Source organism: Onychostruthus taczanowskii, unplaced genomic scaffold (genome assembly GCF_017590055.1).
Source record: "Onychostruthus taczanowskii isolate IOZ18803 unplaced genomic scaffold, ASM1759005v1 scaffold20, whole genome shotgun sequence".
NCBI classification, from domain to species: domain Eukaryota; kingdom Metazoa; phylum Chordata; class Aves; order Passeriformes; family Passeridae; genus Onychostruthus; species Onychostruthus taczanowskii.
This window is the reverse complement of record NW_024499240.1, coordinates 1,359,734-1,379,217: the sequence shown is the minus strand read 5'-3', so window position 1 is coordinate 1,379,217 and position 19,484 is coordinate 1,359,734. Positions and strand designations below refer to the sequence as shown.

General features: G+C 35.1%; 1 protein-coding gene across 1 annotated transcript in view; it reads left to right on the top strand.

Moving 5' to 3' along the window:
• The window catches only part of KCNH7 (potassium voltage-gated channel subfamily H member 7), a 208,571-nt gene that overhangs the window by 159,881 nt on the left and 29,206 nt on the right, over window positions 1-19,484 (top strand). Inside the window, exons 7-9 of the mRNA XM_041403568.1 lie at window positions 6,493-6,918; window positions 11,420-11,819; window positions 12,288-12,487. Of these exons, the coding sequence (XP_041259502.1) occupies window positions 6,493-6,918; window positions 11,420-11,819; window positions 12,288-12,487 (1,026 nt within the window). The remainder of the gene's footprint in view (window positions 1-6,492; window positions 6,919-11,419; window positions 11,820-12,287; window positions 12,488-19,484) is intronic.

The window sequence follows — 19,484 nt, the reverse complement described above, 5'->3', positions numbered from 1 at the left end:
ATAGAACTCATACACAGAAGAAAAGAGAGACAGGAGTGGTTACTTCAAGAGAAGAAATTGCCATAGAATCTGTTAAAATAATTTTAAAGCTGAAGCAATACTGGCTCATTTTGAATGCACTATCATTCAGATTTAAGGTCAGGGCAAAAACAGTCAATTACAAGAATACGGCCTTTGCTTACAAGTCTGATTGATGTTTCTCATTTCTTTTCCTTTCCCAGTTTTTCCTGTGCAATACTGTTATTAACCTTGTTGATAAAGATCTGAAAAGTAGTTCAAAACTACCTTTAAAAAGGAAGACATTGTATCGTGTATTTGGATTAGATCTAGAGAGACAGATGTTACAAATTCTTTCCTTTTTTTCCACTAGCTACAATAATGTTTACAATACAATTATCCTGGTTCAGTTTCTTCTTTACATTTTCATGTCATTTCACATTTTGATGTTCAATATGATTTATACAATGAGTTCCTTAAGTCACTATTCATAGTAGGTATTCAAGTCTCTCAGCAGATGAGGAGCTGATGTGTTTCTAGATTTTTTACATCCTTCCTGGCTTAAGTACGCAGGAGTGATCATCCACTCAGTTCTCAGGGCTGTGTGCCTAGCACTGGACTACTGCTGGAGTGAGTGCAGCAACACATTGGCAAAATAATATTTTTTCATGTCATGTAGTTTTTCCTAGAAATAAATATTTCAACATTGTATTTGAACAGGTACCATCTTTCATAGTTTTACACAAGATGTTTTATGGATGAGATAAATGTTTATTTTAAAGTTCCCAAAGTAATTTGGGACTATATTTATTGTTTGAACTTTATTAAATGTTTATGAAATTCTCTTAACATGGAAAGTGCTATGTGGTAGCTAACCTTGTTAGTACAAGATTTACTTTTATTCATCTGTTGCAAAAGCAGCAGTGACACAACTGTATTTGGTACTGAATATCACTACACCATTTAAATATACATACACTTCATATGAGGCACACTTGGTCATGAGACATAGCAAAGTACCATCTAATTTATTAATGTTTGCAACTATCAAACTTCCACATCTATTTTTCACACAGATATCTGTATCCATCTACCTTAAAATTGTTCCATTTCACTCAAGCCCTTATACGTTTTTTGATGTTTTATCACCTGTAAACATTGTTCTTTGTTCTAATTTTCTGGATGTGCAGTACTTCTGTCTGAGATGAAAGATGTTACCTAGACTGTGAATATGTTACATATTCTTTCTGTGTGTGTATATTATTTACCTATCTTCTATTTGTTTGGAAATACACAGTACAAAAAATATTATGACTTCTTAGCAGAGGTGAAAAAGTCCAATATTTTGTGAATAACTTGCATTTTGCATTTGGTCCATGCAATTGCAATATGTTCATGGGATGAGTTCAGTGCTTCTTGAATGCATTGGGAATGGCTCCTGATTCTTTTCATCTTCATGTGCTTTACTTAGCTCTATAGTCACTTAGAGAGCCTGAGTGCAGCATGTAGCAACCCTGTCCTAGACTTGCTCACATCAAGTGGTAGAATAACCAGGAAACCATACTGTTAATCCATGAAATGGTTTGACAGAAATATTTGTTTAAAAATTCATGGTGGCATTACTAATTTATTATTTCTGCTGTGATTTATTCATATGCTATTATCCTTCTTTATTTCTAGGTCCTTGGTTTTTACTGTGTGCATTTGCATTCTTTAATAAATTTAGAACGAAAATGCCTCAGAACAAAAATTATGAATATACATGTCATAGCAGTATGGGTCTCTCAGACTGTCTTGAAACTACAGTTTGAATAGTAGAATCATAGAGTGATAGATGGTGTGAGTTAGAAGAGACCTTAGAGGTTATCTCATTCCAGTCTCCCTGCCATGGGCAGGGCTACCTTCCTCTACTCCAGGTTGCTCAGGCCCCATCCAGCCTGGCCTTGAATACTCACAGGGATGAGACAACCACAACTTCTCTGAGCACTCTGTTCCAGTGACTCACCACCCTCACAGTAAATACTTCCTAGCATGTAATCTGAACCTGTCTTCTGTCACTTTAAAACCATGCCTCCTTGTCCTCTCTCAAAAAAATTCTTTCTGACTTCCTTGTAGGCCCTCTTTAGATGTGGGAAGGCTCTATAAGCTCTCTTACAACCTTCTCTTCTCCAGGCTGAACTCAGACTGTCTTCACAAGAGAGGTGCTCCAGCCCCCTCCTCATCTTTGTGGCCTCCTCTGGACTTGGTCCAACAGGACCATGCCCATCTCATGCAGTGAGCCCCACAGCTGGATGCAGCACTCCAGGTGGGGTCTCATGAGAGTGGAGTAGAGGGGGCAAATCACCTCTCTTGACCTGCTAGTCACAATTCTTTTGGTGCAGCAGAAGAGGACAAATATTTTTGCGAATTAATTTAAAAAAATAAGGATAATCAACTAAATTTAGAGAAGAATTATGGGAGCTCATGGCTGTAGCAAAGCAGCTTTTATGAAAGTTTTCTGCTCGTTGTCCTTTAGGACACTTCTAGATGTAAATATTATTTTTTTTTACTTGACAGAAGTTAGAGAGACTAAACAACAGCTTGCCTAAGATTACTGAGAAACTCAGTAAGTCACCAGAGTAAAATTCCCAGGTCATCCAACATCTTGTATAACATTTTGCCTACATATTATATTTCATAAATTAACCTGTAGAGGGAAGAAGGGTCAAATACTGTTTCTGCATGTGATGCTGCAGAGCTTACAGCAAGAGTCCCCTTCACAATCCAGTTACCCAATGAAGCATATGGCCAAAGAGCAGTTTGGCTCTTTGAAACTTCATCAAAAAGCACTATGCAAAACAAGATCTTTAAAACACAGCACAGGCCAGAAATTATACCTGGTACCAGGCAGGTTTCCTGGAGGGAAAAAGTGATAGAACTGCCTCAAAACAGACTACACCATGAACAGTGTAAGGCTTACTGAAACTTTTATTTTTATTAACTGTCACCTGATAGTCCCTCTGGTACACCTCTGATACCTACACTTCCTTTCTCCTCTTGCTTAACAGAACAGCATCCAATAATAAATTTTCGTTATCCTTAAATATACTTCTTTCCATTTCAGTGAACTACTGGCGTCTTTGAGGAACTGAAAACTACCAAACAGTTCAGAAAGAAAAATCTAAAACTGTGCTATTTTATGACGGTTACTTTGATCTCACTCCATATTTTCCTGGGTATCTGATTGCAGCCCTTCTATAATAAATGCCACCCTGAACTTGTGATTTTAGGAAGTGAGTGCATGAACCTAAAAAGTGTAGAAGGTGCTCACCAGCCCTGTTTTTGTGAAACACCTCAAGCAAGATTCACAGAATCAAAAATTAGTTTGAATGAAGTCTTCTAACTTGCAGCAGTGCTGCTTCAACAGTGAATGAGATACACATGAACACAGAAAAGTTTAATTTTATATCAGAGTTCTGTCCTCAAAGGCAAAATATAGCAAAGTTTATTTAACCTTGAAATGTTCTCATTTTAAATAGATTAAATCTTATCACCTAATACCGCTTGTAAAGCGTGCCTTTTATAAATATATTCCTGCTTTCCCCAGGAAAGCCAGAGTGAGGTGGTGTTTAATCAATTTTGAATACTCCTAATTTTTCTTAAGAGAAGCCAATTGTAGCTGGTATGTCTTTTTTTGATTAGCACTATAATCTTCTTTTTAGTAAGATGCAAGGAAGCTTGGCTTTTTCATCCTGTCTAGTTCCAAGGTTCAAAGATGTTTTAACACTGTAGTACTTCAGTCTTGTCCTAATCACATTTCTTACTCTTAAAAATGTTTCATTCTCTAAGCTACCTCTTTTACAATCCAAAGTATGAGTTTTACTGTCCAGAAGAGATAAGATAATACATTTTATTTTTACTAGCAGTGAATTTGATGACATCTGTTTTAAGGAAATGGACATATTAAAGGTCTTCTGAGTGAATTTCTAAGTAGACTGAAGTCTTCCATCTAGCCAAGATGGCCAAAATTGGCCAACATCAGTATCCAAACTTTGCAAGAATGTTACACAATAAGAAAAAGGAGAAATCCATCTTATATTCAATGAGTCTTTATTGAAACTGCCAAAATAAAACTAAATAATGTGTTATGTCTTTTTATGTGTGTGCAACTGTGATTTTTTCATTTGAGAAATGAACTAACATCTTTCTCAAGATACAAAAAGCAATATAGTTATATGAGTGTTTGTTTTCACTTCTCATTGCATGGGAGTAAGCAATACAGAAATGTAAAGTTCTATATAACATTATGAATATGAAACTCACAACTGTTAGTTCAGCCTCTCCTGTATTGTGTGTCTGAGAAACTGTTGCCAAAAAAAGTTGGATGCATTTCTGTTATGGTCACTTTTATAGTGCTATTCCCTTATTTTGTCCAATTGTTTTGATTTTTAAACTCCAGTTTTGCCTAACTCAGTTTAAACCAATTTACGAATAAATGTAACTAAAATTAGATTTGGAGTCAGATTTCAGGGGAATTAGTCCAATTTACATTATGCATTGCTCTGAAATGAAGCAGAGTGTCTGGAATTTTCAAGCAACAGAAAGAAACATGTGAAGTAAGCTTTATTGTCCTTGTTGCCTAATCCATTTTCTTCATTGTCTGAAAATCCAGCAGAACAGTGATATAAATTTTATAAATAGCAGTTCACTTGGCACATATACTCACTGTTCTCAAATACTAAGAAAACATTCTTGTCAACTCATCAGGTGGGGGACTAAAAATATTACGACTGACTAAGAGACTAAGCAATGCTTCAACTTGCTGTCAGCTAATATGTTTAATGCATTTTAAAAAATAGCCAGCACCATTAGTGAAGTGCAAGTCTTAGTTACAATACAAAAAATTGATGAACGGCGTCTACCTCAGCAGAGTGCTCAGCCCAGTGCTTGGTGGCTGCTTGAAGCTAGCACATACTCTTTTGGATGATTTAATCACTTCTTTCTTCAAGTTCAAAGAAGAGTGGTTATTAACGTTCATGTTCTCACAACACTTTCAGAGTAGAATTTGACTGAATAAGATTTGTGTCACTTATATCACTAAGGATAGGATCTAAGATTTATTCAACTATTTCTGTTGGAAATTTAAACAGAAAAGAGTGTGCTGACCCTTAGAATTGTCTAAGATTATGTTTGAGGAGCATGGCATGGATTCTCTCAGTCTTGAACAAGCTGAAATCTCAAGTCCCAAAATACTGACTGTAAAAAGAAAGGAAATAAAAGCAGACAATATCGCTAAAAAGGTATATCCCCTTCCAATCATCATTTCATTTGAGTAGAATTATTCATTTTAATAGCTTTTGAAGTAACCTCTTTTTTAAATAGAATTGTTTTTAAATAGCAGGAGAATAAGAAATAAGCATAAGTGGAAAAAGGGTATAAGATTTCATGAACATGAATGTTGCCCAACTGAGTAATAACTGAAGGTTGTCACCATCTGATGTTTGTTCACCGTTCTGTGTAAAATGAAATGGTGTTCTGAGTCCCATAGGATTTGGAGATCATTTGCAGCACAGAAGGCAATAATTAGCATTATTGCTGACAATCCCAAACACTGAATAGAGACAAAATATAATTTACCTTTTTATCCTTAAAGGTCTTGTTCCTTCATGTCAGAATTCAGTCAGACTGAAAGAGCAGCCAAAGGAAATTTGTTTTATCTGGTGCTCACACAATGCTTGCTCTTTGCAACAAAGCAAACATTTCACCTTCCATAGCCAGCAAATTAAGCAGTGCTTACAAACATAATCCTTCCAAATAAAATTGAAATCCAACTTAGATAACACCAGCAGATAACAAATCCATACTTTTAAAGGAATAATAAGCTTTAGGCATTGACAAAAGTAGAAGTGGAGCAAAAGGCAATACTCCTGTGGTATTCTTTGTCACACCTTCAGCTGAACTAGAACTACAGCCTCAGTGTAATTTGTCTGTGCATGAAGGTTTCTAACACCACAAAATTTAAAGTATAGATAGATGTCAAGGACGCTAACAGATCTTTCTCTGACTTTTTATAATTTTTGGTTGTGTACACTTTCTAATGAGAGTAAACTCTTTGATTGGGAATATAAGCCAATGATAATAGGTTTGCTTTGGGAGAAAAACACTACATCACTGCAAGAAAAGTCATTCACTGGCCGTGAGAAGGCTGGCAAGGTTATCATGTGGTGGATAAATGAATTTCATTGCATGCTTAATAATGCAGATTTTATGGATATAAGATATGCTTCTTAATGTTTGCTACAGGGGACAAGAATCAACCTACTGTGCAAAATTGTCAATGAATTTATTTGACCTGGCAGACACCATGAATTTCACAGAAATCTAGTTTGCCAAAACACTAAATAATTGAAGCTTAATTCTCAAAACTACAATGAAGTACTTTTTGTCCTGTTTTTGCTATGTTTACTGGAAGTTGGAGTAGATACACTTTTTGATGTGGTACATTTCTTATTCTAGGTTCTATCCTTAGGGGCTGATGTTCTACCAGAATATAAACTCCAGACACCTCGCATCAACAAGTTTACTATATTGCACTACAGTCCTTTCAAAGCTGTCTGGGACTGGCTCATCTTGTTGCTGGTCATATACACTGCCATATTCACCCCTTACTCGGCTGCCTTCCTTCTGAATGACAGTGAGGATCGAAAGAGGAGAGAGTGTGGATATTCCTGCAGCCCACTGAATGTTGTAGATTTAATTGTGGATATTATGTTTATCATTGACATTCTAATAAACTTCAGAACAACATATGTAAACCAGAATGAAGAAGTGGTAAGTGATCCAGCAAAAATAGCAATTCACTACTTCAAAGGCTGGTTCCTAATTGACATGGTTGCTGCAATACCTTTTGACCTGCTGATTTTTGGCTCTGGCTCTGAAGAGGTAAGCTTACATGAATAAGAAATCTTAAATCTTAATCTATTACTTCACGACGATATTCTGTGTATCCTAAAGTATTTTTTGCTTGTCATTTAATAGCTGCTTAGTACTTCCATCCCATCTTTTAATGTTAAACAAAAATTGAATCTTCCTTTGTAGAATAAGGTACAATATTAGTTTTCATTGACAAGAGAAAACATTGAATGATTCATCTAGTATTTTTCACTTATACCATATTTGATACTGTCTTTAGAAATAATAGATATATTGTGTATGAAGGACTTGGTCCAATGGTTTTATATAAGAATTGCTGCTTTGATTTTTCACTTTTTGAAAACTGCCCATGATGCAAGTGCTTTGTAGGCATTGCATCATTAAAATAATTTTTCTCTGCTCAAAATGTTTAGGTCAGATGTTTACTTAGCAGAAAACAGATTTGTTGTAGCATAAACTATACTTGTTATCAAAGAGATTTGGCTGTTGTCAATTTTATCAAGAATATGGACTATCAAAAGAAGGAAAAAAAAATATTACCTTGACAGGCATGATCTATCTACACAACAGAGTAAAAAACTGTTTAATATATGCATCCAAGACTGGCCTAAAGGTATATAAAATATATGCTATATTTTGGATTCCTGACCCAGTTCTTCCAAATAATTTTATTAAATTTAAGAAGGGATAAAATCATAATATTTTTTTCTGAAAAGTAGAGAATTCTGTGATGCACAGGATGCAGATTTTTTTTTTTAAAAAGCAGCAAACCAAGCAAAACATAAATGAGGAGTCTAGAGAAACATAACATAAAGCTATGCACTAAAAATAAATGTTACTAAGGAAAGCAGTAAGAAGAGAGAGAGCAATATAAAGCACAGAGGGAACATATTAATAGTTCTCTTACCAGAAGAGAACTTTTTTATTCAGAAGGTGACTAAAAAGCCCAGAGATTTAAGAGAAAATCTGATCACTTGTTGCATTAATTATCTGTGGCATGTGTCCATCTTTCAGTAAATAACTTTTTCTGTGGTTTTCTAAGCACAGATACATGAAAGACCAACTTTTACATAATGGCATTACTTCTAACTCAGACTACAACATTGCCCTCCAGGCATGGTCTACATCCCTTTCTGATCATTGGTCACTTGTCATTGCCAAAAATTATTTTCAACTATTAGAAGTGTGGAACATAAAGTATTACAGCAGGGATCAATTCCAAAGTTCATTGAAGGAGTGCCTCTGAACATCATGCTTCCACACCTCCACTGTTACAGGTGTTCTTAAGAGTAAAGTGCCAGATGCTAAAGTCATGCTAAAGGGATAACTTTAACATAAGATAGCATTACAGATTACAGTAACAAACAAGTGCATTCTTGCAGATGAGTAGACAGATAAAAAAATGTGGAAGTTGAAACAGAAATCATTGGACCATGTAATGACTTTTTCACTATTGCAGATAAAGTAAATTGATTCTTTATTCCCTCAAAATATAGTAATTTACCAGTTTCTCTACCTGGAAAAAAAATGGGTTTGTTTATCTAAGCAGCAATGATGCTATATAGATTATGTTCCATTCACTGTGCCATCATAGCTTCTCTCTCTCATTCATGGTATTGAATATGTCAATCACTTTTCTAAGCTGCTACTTACTGCAGATTTTCTTCCTACATTGCTAACTATAATATTTCACCAATGATCCCTTTTTCATGGTTTAGCAAGAAGAGGGAAATGTAAAACTGACAGAATGGAGCATTTTTCATTTAATAGAATTTTTTCAGTCATGAAAGCTATCTTTTTTGTGAAATAGCTCTTTTTTGTTATCTACAGATTCTTCAAATAAGATCCCCAGTGAAAAACTGTATTGAATAGTCTTTTTATTAAACAACATAAGCTCTAAAGAGAGCTCCACGTGTGCTCACGCAGCTTTAAAACACCTTGATATCAAATGGAGTCTTGAAAGGGCAGGAGATAATAATCCAAATACCACATACAGCACTATCCAAATGCTTCTATTTGAACCATACTTTTTCATCCATAAGAAAGCAACAGAGTTAGACCGTTAACTTTCCAGCTTCTAAAACAGGGAAATAATGTAATTTTAAAATTTTTTTTCTGCTTAATGAGACTCAAAATTATGATTGGTTGTAAATAATTCTCTCTTTTTTGTGTGTGTGTTGTGAAAGTTAGGTGGCTTCCCTGATATTTGGGAAGATAAAAATCATGAGTAGATGGAGAGGAAAGAAGAGAAAAGAAAAAAAAATCTTGATGTGATTATCCAACTACTCTTGAACTTGTAGTCCAGCAGATAGGTATGATGGAAACAGAGAAGCAAGCAATTGAGAAAAGAGAGCAGCATCTATCAGGTTGCTATTTGCAGATATTAATGGCTGGCACCAGATGGGGTAAGGTAACTGACAGAGTAGGACCCCTGCCTTCTTGGGCGTTGTGCTGATCAAAGTATTCCAGGACACCAACAAAATTACGTTACATGAGACATAATTCTGAAACCAAGAACTTCTGTCCCTGGCCAAGCGACTCATGGGAGGTGGACTGTTACTATGTGAAGGCTAAATCTGTGCTGAGAAGTGGACAGCTTGTAAGGCACATCAAAATTTGTGGACCATGTTTTCACCTCTGCTGCCAGCTCTGTTTTAGTGTTAAAGACTCTTTTGATGCTTTAAGCATATCTAGTCTCATTCATGCTGATTTTATCCTTAAGAGATGAAATTTTCTTGCGTTATATACCTTCCACATACTCCAGAGCTCAAACTGATGTGTCTAAGTATAGGATTGACACTGAGTATGAATAATATTAGCAAGTTTTATCTTAAGAATGCGGTGGAACAGTGATGACATATTGTAGATTAACAATCTACCATCTGAACTATTTAAGGGGCAGTGCAAGAATATGTGGTCTCTTGCATGATGCAGACATATGACTACGTCTGTAAAAGAATGTTTCAAACACCCCACTAAAAACAAATCTTAGCTTTTCTTAAGAGTTCATAAATATATAACCCTGATCTATCTACAAAGAAAAAATAACCTGATCACAATATTTACATGTTTCTGAATCTCAGCCTAGGCATAACATTTTGAAGGTTGTGATCTTTCAGACTATTGAGGTCATTAACCTTCTTTATGTGGCAATGAGAAATTCACCCTGAAGTTATTATTTGGGGTATTAAACTGAACTAAGGAGTGTTACCATACATTATCCTCTTGCTCATTTACTCAGAAAATATGAACAATTTATTGAGTTGTCCACTGAGAAATGCAGCCAAGAAAGTCTTGTTTTGTTCCAAGAGTTTTGGGGTTTTACTCAGAAACATGGTAAATGCAAGGATTTAATAAAACATAAAAACTAGTCTAGTACTTGTTGCAAAAAAAAAAGCTTTAATGTGATGCATACTACTGTCAGAGTGGTTTGTGAAGCTTGGAAAACTTTTTCTGTTCTGTCATGTAATATACATGCATGTTAAAAAAAAAAAAAGAACATAACCAACAAATAAACAAACAAACAAAACATTAAAAATGTATGCACTCTTGGCGTTTACTGAATACTTTAATATGTGTTCAAACTTAATGCAAGGAAAAAAGGTAGCTGAGGTTTTTTTTTAATCCAGTTGTTCCTCTTAACAATGCTGTCTATTCCTTCTACAAGGAATTAGCAAATATGAAGATTATTTGCTAACTGAAATTTGAAAACTTGTATTAATAACCTCTGAATTCCTTTAAAAAAGTCAATGCCTCAAAGAGGCTGCAATGGATAATAGCACATGTCTGCACTAAAAATCTTGAAATACATTCCTGCTTTACACTTCACCAATTTTTTCTTAATGTGTAGTACTTTTATCACTGTCTCTTGCCACTACACCTACAAGATGCAAAAAGATTCATCAGGAGCAACTTTTCCATGATGTTCTGTTCACAGTGCTTTATCTTCTTTCACTTGTATGATTTTTTTTATCACTACAAACAGGAGGAATCTTGTAGATATACTCTTCAGGACACTTCTGCCCTGTTATTTCTCTTTGTGAAATATGTGTGTCAGGGCATTGCAAGGAGTTTCTAAGTTAGAATCAAATACAGTCACACAGCTTTCTTCAGTTATAATTATCTATGTGGACAGTCATATAGTTATGAATAGTTCCAATAACTTACATACTTTATCATGTTAAAAAACCATTAATCTGTTAGATCATTAAATCCATTATGGTCAGCTCAAGAGTCCAGATCAAGTGAAATATTCAACGTGAAAGGGTATTTAGCACATAATGACAACTTCAATATATCTTGATGTTAAATGTACATTTCTTATTTTTTCCCCTGGTTTTATAATAAAATTGATAGCTGAAAGAAAATGCAATTCAATTTACATTGAAATGGGTTCTTCTACTCTTTGATTCCCCCAAAAAAATGGAATTTGTAGTGGTTTATTCAAGCTTACTATTCATGAGAATATATGTGCTAACAGAGAAAATTAATTCCTATCTTATTTTTACAGACAACTACATTAATAGGCCTTCTGAAGACAGCTAGACTGCTGCGTTTGGTGAGGGTAGCACGGAAACTGGACAGATACTCCGAATATGGTGCTGCTGTTCTGATGCTACTCATGTGCATATTTGCACTAATTGCACACTGGCTTGCTTGCATTTGGTATGCCATTGGAAATGTAGAAAGACCTTACTTGGCTCACAAGATTGGTTGGTTGGATTCTTTAGGAGAACAACTAGGAAAGCATTACAATAAGAGTGATGCAAGTTCTGGACCATCTATCAAGGACAAATATGTTACAGCACTTTATTTTACCTTCAGCAGTCTGACAAGTGTAGGATTTGGAAACGTGTCTCCAAACACCAACTCAGAGAAAATCTTTTCCATCTGTGTCATGTTGATTGGCTGTAAGTAACTTTAGTGTGGATTTTAATCTTTTTTTTTTTCTCTCCGTGTTTGAGCAAATGGCTTAACATTCTAAACTAATAAGATTATAAGCATGCAGCCGGAAGGGCAAATTCCTAGGGAAAGGAATGTTATATGCAAAAATATGTTGTGACTCATTCAGTGTCAGGAAGTAATCAAGTTGCTTGACTACTCAAAATCTGTTATCCAAACTGTTAGAATATCTGTGTTGTATAGCAGTGTCTGTAAGAAAATCCTGTATAAGGTAAGAAGGTAGTTTGGAGAGGATGGGAAATTATATCCCATCATATTTGTATAATCATAATTATATTTTATTTTTCTATTTAAAACTGAACCTATAAATGTATGCATACCTTTTTAACTCTTCCCTGTGTTCTTAACTTTTCCTTAGCCTTACTCATCTGCAAAGCCCAATGATATGTCTTAAGTATTGTTTCTCTTTAATCCAGCATTAATGTACGCTAGCATTTTTGGAAACGTATCTGCAATAATCCAAAGGCTCTACTCAGGGACTGCACGGTACCACATGCAGATGCTGCGGGTGAAGGAGTTCATACGCTTTCATCAGATCCCGAACCCTCTGCGGCAGCGACTGGAGGAATACTTCCAGCATGCATGGACATACACCAATGGCATTGACATGAACATGGTATGTTGTTCTGTTTTTCAGGCAGAGATGCTGAGCAATAGATAAATGCATGAGAAATTAGAAAGAGCCTTTAAGTCTTTAGTATTTATAAGCTCTAAAAGTACAAGCTTAACAAGGTGGATATATACCTCAGTTGTTTACAATCAAGCCACTACATGTTTGGCATACAAACATTTCACTGCCTAGGTTATTGACAAGTATATCAGTAATCTGAATTCTCACTGTGTATAGGAAAGCTTGAGAACTATAGGTGACTTCTGTAAGCTTAAACAGAGGAAAAAAAATGTAGGTTTCTTATTTCAGATATAGGTGTTCTGGAAATTTGTTTGTTCTTCGCCCTGATTTTCCATTTCCAGTATCAAACAAGAGAACCTATGTTGATATCTACAGAGCTACTGTTCTATAAAAACTGTGGAGATCAATTATTTTTCCAAATCCTTCCGTGTGATCTAGAACAGGTATATTGGGAATGGATTGAAGAGAGGAGCAGGCAGGTTTAGCTGCTCTTTTCAAAGAGAAATATTTGAATCACATGACAGTCTGAAAAGTAATTCACTTGCATTCCCAACATGTAATTCTGCACTGAAAATCAACACTAGCCATTTAGCCATCCACAGAAACTCATTTCTAGGGACTGACAAGGAATAACACTCATTTTTTCTGGTTTTGATAAAAAAACTCCTGTAATCTCTCCTTCTATAAATACACGGCTAGCTAAAAAGGAATAACAATCTGCTAGTGAGCAAAAGTAAGCATCTATATGTCTGTCTTATTTTCTGGAGATAGAAACATTTTTTCTGAAAAGTCAACATCAGTTTGAAGACACTGAGGTCATTGTACATGTTAAGGACCTGTGAATCTGTGTCTCTGTAGGGATGCTTTCCAGAGGTATTCAGAGCTGCAGACTAGAAACTGCAGAACTCTCCAGAAAACTGTCAAGAACAAGAAAATCTATACACTTTTGTAACAATTTAACTAGAAATCAACTTCCAAAATTTTGACATGCATTCAAACAGCTTTCATGTGATATCTACACATACATTTCTGAATGACTGTCAGAGTACAACATTTTTATACAGCAAACAGAAAAAATGGTCTTGATTAAAATCTTTTATAAAGGTGAATCACTGACAGTTGGACTTTATGGTTACCATTAAGTAAAGCAGATCTTAAAAATACAATAGAAAATTAATATATTTGGCTTCACCTGCCACTTCCATGTGTCCCCTCCAGAGGGAAATATGTCCAGGGCAGGACAAGGACAATTGTATAAACCTCTGCTGGGGATTACTGCAGTGGAAGGCAGCATCAGTAGCTTCATCCTGTGAGGCCCTGAATAGCCCTAATTCCTTCTGATGGCAATGGATCTGTGGGGTACTCAGCACTTTGCAGGATCAGGCCCTTAAGCTGCAGGTGCATTCAACCTAAGCCTAAAGCAGCTCACTGAATTATTTCTGAAGATATTACAAAGTCATATATGCCTTAACTAATTCATTACCACTAACGGATGTACTAAAACCTCCTGGTTCACATGAAATAGTAACTATAACTGGATGTTGTCACGTGAGAAGTTGCATAATTTGGAAACTGGTGTACAGAAATTAGTCCTGGATTTGTCATGAATGTGAAATAACAATTAAGTGCATTAAATAGCCCATATTCTGCAATATGATTGTGAGGCAGTATGGAGGATTTGTTTTTAATAAAGTGTGGAAAAACCCTCAAGTTTAGTATCTTGTTTCATTGTATTTTATTCCTTATTCTGTTCACAGTTCTGTCCCTCAAGTTTTTGTCAATCACCTTATTTCCTTTAAGAGTTTGAATATATTACACTTAGTACAAGGATAATATAAGAATTGTGTGATTTACATTGTACTTATGAAAGATTTATCTCTTTCCTGTCTGCTTCACACCTAAATACATGGAATAACACCACCCACTGGTAAGAGCAGGAGGTATTTATATCAAATTTAATTCCAGTATAAAGTGTGAAGAATATCCATGTTATCTGTTGGGTTTAGAGCTTGTTCAATGCTTTCTAATTTTAATTGTAACTTTTTGCATGATGAAGGGGTAGATAGCAAAGGGAAATAATTCAAGCAGAATCAGATGTGGGGCAAAATGGTTACTAAAACTTAGACATTAAAAAATGTTAATCTAACCATGTTTATTAATCACTGTTTTACCCCACAACTCAAGTCATGCTTCTCTGCCCAAAAAAGGTCATGTGCATATTGGTTTGCATTAGATAGTTGCTCTGTAGGAATGTCACTGACGAAGTTGTCATGCTGCTGATCATTCTGCATTTTCCTTTGTGTGAATGCTCTTGGTTTACACCATATATGCATGTTAACACACGCACCAATGAAGTTTTCTTGGCTATTAGCCATGTGCATATGAGTTGGACTTGCATGTGGTTTTTTTCTTAATTTTGCATGAAATACTTGCATTTACAGAACAAAGGACTGACATTGTCCTCAAACAAATGTGTTTGACTCCTGCTCATGTCTACTTGGAGATTTTTGTGAATTCTGAAGGCAGAATTTCATCCAATATCTTTTTTCTTCATTTCATGACTGAAAGCTGAAAAAAATCAAAAATCTAGTCCTCTTTCTCCTTTGAAATATGAAGTACATAATCATTTGCATTTTTTTATATATGTACATGCAACATATACACACACATACTCATATATATATATATATATATATATATATATATATATATATAAAATAACATGGAGACTATATTTCAAAAGATGCTTTAAATTATCCTCAGTAATATATTTAAGAATCCAGGTAAAGTGGAAAATAAAATATAAAAAAAGACATTAAACAGAAACCCTTTTAATATCAGGAGTAATTGTGCACTAAGACTAAACTTGATTTTCTAAACAAAATTCTACACCTTAGATTACAAACCAGAAGATAATATTGTATGCTTATATGAAATTGTTAAACTTAAAATTAGCTTTAAAGACCTGCAAGTGAAATATGCTGAGACCTTGTTTATTTGTTCATTTGCTCCCTTCTGCTCCATTTCTACATGTTTTTGATTATATTTCATTACATAATGTATTTTGGTTAAAAACAGTTCCACATAATTATGCATGGACTGGATAAACAGGATTTGGGATTTATTTTAATCTGGATAAAAAATCTTGAGTCTATAGAATAAGCATAATTTAAATCATGTCCCTATGATATACACTGGCAAAGTCAAATTACAAAAAAATATTTACATTGCATATTGTTTCATGAAAGATGTCACCAGTCCCAAAGATTCCAATTCTTGTAATATTTTTAGTTACCCTGTTCTAGTTTTCCTAAATTGTTTTTGTCTTCCTTTTCCTCTTTCATTCCTATGTTATCAGTCCAGTGCTGATAATAGCATGCCTATGATGCTTACCCTAAAAAGATTAGTTATTTAGTGTTTGAGATTTTTTTTTTAAGTTATGCATGTATTTTTTAAAATCCTGTCCCACCCTTTCCATGGATCTTCTGTGCATCTGAATAGCTTTATTGGTTTATTTTACATTTGAAAAGAGTTTGAAGAAGTAACTAAGTGGGAAAAGCTGAAAAGCATTTAGCCCAGTGTAAACATTTATTAAAATTTTGGGTGTGGGACAGATGTCTTTTTGGATTGGGTTTCATCCTATAGCATGAAAGGGGAGAACAAGTCAGAATTTTTATGAATGAATGTATGATTTCTCCTGCAAGCATCCAAGCAAATGGTTCATTTTACCATTGTGATAACTGTCTTGGCCACTGTGATCATACCAGTAGAGTAGAACACACACCTACCTTGAACCAGCAATTCTATAGTGGCAATCTATAGGTTTCTTTTGTAAGAAATTGGCCACTGACACCTGGTTGACATCACTACATTTTTTCATTCTTGCTTTTCCTCCCACTGCGATCACTTCTTACAACAAAACCAGTTTTAGCAATAGAACCAGTGCCACTAATATATTTGAAGCAGAGGATTAGAGAAGTAAATTAGGATTTCTAAAACAGCAAGGAGAAATTCTTTGTACCATCAAAAGACCAACACAAATTAGATGTGTTTGGAACAAAACCTAGCAGTAAATTCTTTAACCGAGGGAATATGTAATCATATTGGAACTTGGTAGTGCTATTTGCCTGTATGTTAGAACAGAAATCAACATACAAACCAGCCACAAAGTACCTTATGATTAGCCATAACCTTGTTTTTTATTTTCTAAAAAAGGCAACTTTAAAAATGTGATCACCTCTATTGAATTGAGCTATAGAAAATAAGACCTCATAAAAAAAACATTTTCAAGGATGTCCATCTATTTCTAAACGATCTTTTATCAGTTTCTCAGTGCATTGTATTTTGTGGTATAAAATCTCAAAAAAAAGAGCAATTAATTTTTCAATCATCATATTTTTTGATTGACAAATCTGGTCAATTTTCAACTTCTACAGACTTAAAACTTTTCTGTCAGTAAGGGAGTCAACAGTTGAAGAAACTGAAAAAATTTTCCATCTGCCTTGTTCAGCAATGTATCAGAGCTCACTTTTCAGATGTACTCAGAAACTGTAATAGGACTCTAGAAGAATGGTCCACTGCAGCTTCACTAATTTCAGCATAAAGATGTCACACATCTGTGTTGTGGCTATGACTGAAAACAAAAGGTCCTATTCTTGTTAAGGTTGTCAGGCTTCAATCTCATTGAAAGGTGAATTAGCTCATTATCACATACTGCTTCTCTCTCTCAACAGTTGAAAGGAAACATACTGAACATTAAAAAAAAAATCATTCCATACAAAGAAGAGGATTTTTCAGAAATATTATTTTTTTCTATGTGGTGCCCAAGAGCTTCTGGAGCAGTATTATTGCCAGCTGTGACCCTGTTCTTTCTTTTCTAAATGCTGAAAATGCTTGGAAATGTTTCAACCTTCTACTTACAGAAATAATTAATTTCTGTAATTAATTATCACAGGAATATTGAATAGTAAATTCTAAAATCTTTCTAGAAATAAAATTGCTGAATTACAGAAATGTTTAGCCTAGATAATGTTATTCAAATGCAATAGTCAAATGTTTGTGATGGAACTAAATCCCACATTATTCTCCATCAGAGGAAACAACTACTGGGGGACAGAGATCCTAATTCAAAATCTAAACAGTGCAATTTGTGCAGCTAGAGAATATCAGGTCAGCCTTACAACTAGGTGGCTGGCAAAAAGATGAAAATTAAATACACAGGTTATTTCATCAAATATATGAATTAATATTAATTAATTTCACTAATTCTTTCTGAACAAACTAAGACAAAAGGTTAATGAAAATAACAGGTTTAATATAAAGTTCAGATTGTATTATTCAAATATTTTGGGAACTTTATTCAGCATTTTGTGTAGCCAATGTCAACATAGCCTGAGATCTTACTTAGGAAGGTGAGAACCAAATACATATTAAGTACGTGTGGTCATGACATAAAGTGAATTTACTCCTGCCTCTTTGTACCTTCAGCTGCTCAAATTTTTTGTTGTGTTAACTTTTGGTATGGATCAGTTTTTTGGTATGGATCAGTTTCTCAAACCATTTCACAAGGAGAGGTCATGACAAGGCAGGAATAATCAGACAAAGTGGAGGAGGACCAGAACACTCTTTCAGTTTATGCCATCTGAAATACTCAGATGACTTGGGAATATTCCTTTATCTTTCCCTCTATATGCTGGGCACCTGCCACTCATAAACAAGTCTGACTGGTTCTAGGACAAGAAAGCCTTAGTCACTAGTTTCAACATATCCCAAACACAGCCCAACACACAAGAGCCCTCTTGTGCTCTCTTCAATTGCTGTTTGGTATTTAATGATCCCACCTATATTTCAGCAGAGAAAATGTGCGACAGATTATATACAGAAATAAAGGAGTATCTTTGATTGTAAGGCTACAAGCACTGGAGAATGTCTCATACTAGGAAAGGGAATAGTTCTAGTTCCATGCTAGTACTGGGACTGCTCAGCCACATTGGAGGAATAAAGGCTTACAGTGGATCACATCAATGTGAACAAATACCTGAAGGGAGGGTGTAAAAAATGTGGAACAAGTTTAATTTCAGTGGTACCCAGTGACAGGACCGGAGGTAATGGTCACACACTGAAACTGGAGGCTTTGACCAAAGGCCAGTAAACATATTTTTACTCTGAGGATAACTAAGCACTGGTAGAAGTTGCCCAGAGAGATGGAGGCATCTCTGTCCTTGGAGGTATTTGAAAGCCATCCTGGCATCACCCTGGCTACCAGCTCTAGGTAGACCTCCTTCAGCAGGGAGGATGGACCAGATGATCTTTCCAACAGGATCATTTCCAACCTCAATCATTCTGTGATTTTGTTGGTATGGAATGAGGTATTTCCATGTTTAATGAAAATTATTGTAGCTAATATCCTGGTTTGCTTCAGGTTAAATACTTTCTAAATATTTTCTGTGAGTCATATGTCAATACCTGTTCCGGAACTGAGGATTAAAAATCTAAAAATTGTGATGAATTTTAATGCAAAAAACCCAAGGTTATCTTTGCCCCAAATAGTTGCTTTTTGTCTGAGATTAAAGCACAAAGATGTGTCCAAACCTGTTGTCACAAATGTGCCTGATAAATGTGTGATACCTTGCTGTCATCCTGAAAAGAAACTAATGAAGCTGGACTCCTCCTCATAAAAAGATCACATTCTTCAAGGCAGTATGAATCATGTCCTTACTATCCTCATGAAACAATCACTTATTCTATGTAAAATGTTTTACATCTCTCTAGATGGTGTTATCCTCCTCTGTAAGCATGCCACCTAGACAAATCAATGTTATTTGACGTGGAGTAAGTTTTATTCCAAACAGGAAGAGATAACTGAACTTGGATTTGATAACTATCAATGACAGACAACTGAAGCCTGTGGTCACAGCATCTTAACTGATTTTCCTTTACTTTTTCTTTCTCAAGGGGGGAGGGCTAAAGCTGATTTTATGTC